The sequence below is a fragment of the Nicotiana tabacum genome, chromosome 11 (genome assembly GCF_000715075.1).
Source record: "Nicotiana tabacum cultivar K326 chromosome 11, ASM71507v2, whole genome shotgun sequence".
NCBI classification, from domain to species: Eukaryota; Viridiplantae; Streptophyta; class Magnoliopsida; order Solanales; family Solanaceae; genus Nicotiana; species Nicotiana tabacum.
Window position 1 is genome coordinate 34,266,599 of NC_134090.1, and position 6,356 is coordinate 34,272,954.

Here is a 6,356-nt window from a genome sequence, read left to right on the forward strand (position 1 = left end):
AAACGAAACAGGTTTGGTTTTTTAGGGTTCTTGAACTCAGATTTGGGATTCGAAGAGTTCTACTTATATTCGACCGGAACCAAAGCTGATTAGGGTATGAGGGATGTTAGGGGAGTGACTAGGGTGAATTTGGGACTCATCCGGTGACTTAAGGTTTTGGCTCGAATCTTTGATCGAAGATTCGAGCACCTGGGAGGTGATTCGAAGTTAGGTGATTAGGGATTTGTGTTCAGGGGGGCTCGTAGGTCCAGTTATGTAACTATGGTAGCCACCGGCATCCTGGCCGCCGGATTTATGCTGAAAGGGTACCAGGGCGTCTGCTAGGGTTTTGGGGATTTGGGGTCCCTTCTGAGAGAGACGAAGGAACGGGGGTGGGGTTTGGGTAGGGGGCGGGGTAAAAGGGTTAGGTTTATATACGCATTGAGAGTTTAGATCCTGGCGTTGGATCAAGTGAGATCTATGGCCAGGATCTATTCACTTGGGAAGAACGATGTCGTTTAGGTGTGTGGTAGGTGCGACCGGGTGGGGGACTGGATCGGGTCAAATTTTGACGGGTCTAGGGGAAGGCCTGGATCCGTTGGATCAAAGGGGTTGGACGGCTCAGATCAATTGCCTAAGACGGCGTCGTTTGGGTAAATGAGCAGCCTGATCAAGACCGTCCGTTTGAATCAGATCAACGATTCCAACAGGGATGCTGATACGACGTCGTTTGGGGTCCATGCTTGGGCAGGCCTGGTCTGAATTGGACCGGGGTGCTGGTTTTGGGCTGCTTCTGGGCCTTAAAATTTTGAAACAAATAGGCCCAATCCGATTTTCTAAACAATTTGCACTCTTTTCCTTTGTTTTCTAATTTTAAAATACAACTAAATTAAAATGAGTTTAAAAACACACATTAATCAACACTTAACACAATTATCACACACATATTACAAATTCTTTAAATGGTTAAATCACAGCCTAAAATAAAAGACGCATATTTTGTGAATTTTCTTTTAATGACTGAATTATGGCTTAATTAACATGACATACATATTTTGTATTTTGCTTGATAAAAATGAAAAAAATGGACAGAACCACAAATGACTACCAGCACATATCACGTAAAATCAAAAAATTGTACAGCGAGGTGTCAATGATTGTATTTTGGAGTGATTGTCCGTGGAGCAAAAATCACGTGCTTACAGCCATAATATGAAAATTGTCATTTCTGAATATTTTCATGTTGCTGCTTTGTATTTACATTGGGACTATGGATGTGAGATTCCGATAGCTCCCCCTTTGTCTGTTTATTTGGGACTACGGATGTGGGATTCTGGTAGATCCCCCTTGTCTGTTTATTTGGGACTACGGATGTGCGATTCCGGTAGATCCACCTTGTCTGTTTATTTGGAACTACGGACGTGGGATTCCAGTAGATTCCCTCAGTACTGGGTAGTTATATTTGGGACTACGGATCGGGATTTCCACTAGATCCCCGCGCACTGATAATTGGACTACGGGGCGGGATCCCGGGAGATCCTTCAGATATATATGATGGACTATGGGATGGTATCCTGGGCGATCCACTGGATAGTTGTAATTGGGACTATAGGACGGTATCCTGGAAGGTGCCCCGGTTGTTATCTTTGTATTGAGCTGTATTTCTTTCCCGTGATTTATTATGTCTCTTTTCTAGTTGTTGTTGTTCTTTCAACATCTACGTTATTTCTTACTATTGCGCTTATTTATACTATTTTATTCCACACTATTAACCCTTATATTTTATTTAACCTCAGTAGGGCCCTGACCTTCCTCTTCACTATCCGACCGAGGTTAGGCTTAGCACTTACTGAGTACCGCTATGGTGTACTCATGCCCTTTCTGCGCATGTTTTTCATGTGCAGATCCAAGTACTTTTACTCAGTTTTATCATCCTTGAGGCAATGCGCTTCTGTAGAGACTTCGAGGTATATCTGCTGCGTCCGCAGACCGAGGAGTCCCTTTCTATTCTCGCTTTTAAGTATTATCCCTTATGTAATTCTTTTCTTTGTTAGATATTCTGGAGTTAGACACTGTTAGATATTCAAAGGCTTGTGGTTTCATGAGGTTCCGGGTTTTAAGAAAGTGTATTAGTTTTTGAGAAGTTGTATTGTATATGTCGAGCGGCATTTTAAATACTGTTTCATTCGGTTATTTTGGCTTTTCATTATTTCTTCCGCAAGTTTTACTTATTTTCCGCTTTTGTTAGGCTTACCTAGTCATAGAAACTAGGCGCCGTCACGACAGTTCATGGAGTGTGAACTGGGGTCGTGACACTAGTCAAAACATTTTGAGAAATTTTCAGAAATCATTATCTTTTAGTGGTAATTAGCTATCTATAGATTCCATTTGCTATATTACGGATTTTAGATACGTTTTCTGTTGTTATAAGATGTATTAGATGTATTTAAGCTACTATATTCATGAATACAGTAGCAAAAATAGGCATGAATCAGGGAAGTCCAACTAATCAGTTGATGTATTCGAGTGTAATCGACTGTATTTACGGCGTGAAACATGGGATTACAGTTAGACAGGTTATTATATTCGACTATATTTACGGCATGAAACAGGGGATTACACTATTTTTAAATGGAAAGTGAATCAATTAACATAATAAACTCCTAATATAACTCAACAAACTCAATTATAACACACAAATTTTGTATTTCTAGTTATAAAAAAGATTCTCAACCGAAAAATACCCCAAAAACATAGCAATCTTCAGAGAAATTATATAATACATCTGAATACATAAATTATATTAATTAAAAAATATATATGAATACATTCATGGCATATAGCGAGACAGTGAATACAATGAAATACATAGAATACAGCGGGATACATTGAAATACAATGAAAAAAAGACAGTAAATACAATGATATACATGAAATACAGCGAGATACATTGAATTAAAATGAAAAAAAAAGACAATGAATACAATAAAATGCATAAAAATACAACGTGATACGTTGAAAATACATTGAAATATATTAACAGAAAATCAAGTTGCTCAGCCCCAAATTCCGTCGCCTTTGTTCAAGAACAAACCCTAATTTTCGGCGAATCTGTCGTCGAGCAAAAACCCTGAATCTCACTGTTCCCACGCATTACCATTGTAGCAGAATTTGCATATTTGTTTGTGGTTTAATTACCGGCGGTGTAATTAATAACCTCGAAACTCAAATTGGATGCAAAATCCGGTTCGAAGATCCTTTACCAAATTGCCATGAACGGGTTATAAACATCACTGGTGACTCAAATATAGATAAGAAAAGAGGGATAAGCTATAATAACAGTGAAGAAGTTGAGGAGGTAGTGGAAGTTTCTAGAGCACAAGAAGGTTTGATTCGAGTTTACGAAAGGGTATTGCAGGTTGAAGGAAATGAAGGTGGGGCGGTTGGGTGTAGATTGCTCGCAATTAAAAGTCAAATTGAAAATCACCGTTTGTGACTAATGGTAGGTGATGTGGGTGAGAGGAATTTTGAGATTGAGCATCGTATTTTCAGAGAATGGGGGAAGAGAATGGCATGTATCAAAGTAGAGAGAGAAAGAACATAGTGTAACTAAATAGCGTATTTAGTGGCTTAGAGATAGGAGGTAACCAAAATTAAATATATTGCTATAAACATTAAAAAGTATCTATAGAATATAATTTTTCAAAATGATATTTATTTAAAATAAATAAGGTGTTAACCTTTGCTATACGAGGTAAAAATTTCAAACATTTTTTTTTCAAAGAGGAAAATTGCCACTACTAAAAGATACTCGGGCTGGTCCACTTGGCAATTGTTTATAATAAACTCTTATCTATAGTGCTTATTATATTAGAAATAATTAATGGTAGTTAATGAAAATATGGCTTGGAACTCTCAAATAATCTCTAAGGATAAAATATAATAGTATGATATTCTTTCATATTAAGACATTAAAGAAAAGAGTTAATCACACGTTACACTTGTTAGCTCTTTAAGGGGTCGTTTGGTACGAGGTATAAGAAGGTATAGTGCTGATATAAAAATTTAATATCACCTTAATACTTCATTTGGTTAGCAAACCAGGTATAAGTTATCCTAGGATTAAAATTAACATCGGAATAACTTATACCTTATAGAGGGTAGGGTAATTAGCACCGGTATAACTTATACATTCTTCTTACAAATTATGCAATTGTCATATTTAATACAACATACCAAACAATGGATAAAAAACAATCCCAACATAACTAATCCCAGCATAACTTATCCCAGTATAACTTATACCAGTATAACTTATCCTGACATAAATTGTATTCAAACCAAACGACCCCTAAATGTGTCCTATATAAGAAACTGCATCCCAGGGGAGACTTCAATTCATTCAACACCAACATTTATACAAAGTAAACACACATTCTCTCAGCCAAAACTCCATGGCAACTACTTCCACTACTCAAGAAGACTACTTCTAATAACAGCAACAGTACAACAATACCACCCCGAGACCACCGCGGGCCCGCCTCTGGCAATCGGAATCAGCGACGACACAACAGATCAACCACCATTTGATGCAGATGTTGTGATGGTCTTGTCGGTACTTATATGTTCCATAATTTGTTCACTTATAGTGAACTGCCTAATAAAGTGTGCATTGAGATGAGCTAGTCGAGTATTGGAAGACTCATCCTCAAACCATAGAAATCCTTCAGTAGCAAAGCTAGCTAATACATGGATCAAGAAAAATGCCCTCAAAATATTCCCAATTATAACTTACACTACAGAATTGAAATATCCAGGGGTTGGCACTAGGGGTGGCAAATGGGCGGGTTGGGCTGAATTTGGGCGGGTCAAGATGAGTCATTGCCCAACCCAGCCCAAAGTGTACTTGGGTTAAGATGGGCTGGGTCAAGATGAGCTAAACAATAGGTCATAACCCAACCCGCCCAACTTAACCCATGTTTTAGAATCATGCTCATCTTGCATAAAAAAGTCTTTTGGGGTAAGGATAGGGGTGGAGTGGGGGTTGGGCGGGGTGGGTGATGCAGAAAAACAAAAAAAACAGAAAATAGAAAATTAAAAATTAAAAAAAAAGTAAAAAAATTTTTTTTGAGGGTTTTGCTGGGGGGGGGGGGGTCGTGGTGCAGAAAAAACAGAAAATTGAAAAAAAAAGTAAATTTTTTGTTTGAGGGGAAGGGGGGTTTGCCGGGGGGAAGGGAGGGCTGAGTGGGTGGATGGTGCAGAAAAACAAAAGAACATAAAATTAAAAATACAAAAAAAAAGAGTAAAATTGGGGCAACTAAATAAATTTCTATATAAGTTGGGTTGAGATAATTTTTGTTTTGGGTGAATTTCATGGGGTGTATTTGAGCTGCTTAATCGGTCAGAATGGGTTATAAAATATAATGGGTTAACTTGGGCTCAGCCCAAATTGACTCATGAGTTAAAATATTTGTAACTCAATCCATTAATGTCTGGAAGGGTTAGATGTGTTTGAGCTCAAATTGTCAACCCTGGTTGGCACTGAGCGTGTAATTTGCTTATTAGAATTTGGAGTTGGAGAGAAAGTTAAGGTTCTGCCTAAATGCAATCATGGCTTCCCTGTCAAGTGTATTGATAAATGGCTGAATTCCCACTCTTCTTGTTCTACTTGTAGGCATTGCCTTATTGAAACTTGCCAAATAATTGTAAGCGGAACAACTGCAATTCCAAACACTCAAGTAGCTAGCAATACTACCACATCGGCAGCAGCTCAAGAAATCATAATAGGGATTGAATCTCTCCAACATGAAGGTGTTATATCTAACAACCTAAGTTAGTTAGAAAAATAGGAGTAGTATCTAGAAGCTTAGATTTTGTTTAACTGTTTCTTTCTTTTTTAGCTAGGATGAGGCCAACGCAAGTGTAGCTTCCCAATGATTCTTTTGTTTTGCAAGTGTAAACACTAATTAAATTTTATTTCGGGTTCTTTATTAAACTCAGGGGCTTTTGTATCTATACCAAATTTTGGAGTTACAATTTAACCGATACTCATTTTGCAAAAAATATTGTAAGACTATCTACTTTATTATCAACTTCAGACTTATCGAGGCTGAAGTTAACAAAAAATTAGTCTGAAGTAAAACAATTGTACTTCAGATGCACCTAAGGTCAAATAGGTCATAAGTGCAACTAATGGTTTCATGCACTTAAGGCCAATAAGCCTGGAGCGAAAAATTGCACTTCAGATACACTTAAGGCCAAAAAGTCTGAAGTGCAACCAACGTTTTCATGCACTTAAGGCCAAATAGGCCAGAAGTACAAATTGCCCAGAAATAGAAATTTGTTCTTCGAATTTTAGCAATCAAATATATGATTTA

General features: G+C 37.6%; 1 protein-coding gene across 1 annotated transcript; it reads left to right on the top strand.

The window, feature by feature from the left end:
* Positions 1–3,478: 3,478 nt before the first annotated feature.
* LOC142165798 (RING-H2 finger protein ATL78-like) lies at positions 3,479–5,974 on the top strand. Its single transcript, XM_075224172.1, has 3 exons — positions 3,479–3,554; positions 4,365–4,648; positions 5,469–5,974. The coding sequence occupies exons 1-3, from the start codon at positions 3,479–3,481 to the stop codon at positions 5,814–5,816; spliced, it is 708 nt and encodes a 235-aa protein (XP_075080273.1). The 3' UTR covers positions 5,817–5,974.
* The last annotated feature ends 382 nt before the right edge of the window (positions 5,975–6,356 follow it).

Bases quoted from the DNA above. Each gene is read 5' to 3' on its own strand.
- LOC142165798 (XM_075224172.1), top strand. From the start codon at position 3,479: ATGGTAGGTGATGTGGGTGAGAGGAATTTTGAGATTGAGCATCGTATT. The intron at 3,555-4,364 runs GTATCAAAGTAG...ACTGCATCCCAG, and splicing joins ATGGGGGAAGAGAATGGCAT to GGGAGACTTCAATTCATTCA. The intron at 4,649-5,468 runs GCATTGAGATGA...TCAATCCATTAA, and splicing joins TGAACTGCCTAATAAAGTGT to TGTCTGGAAGGGTTAGATGT.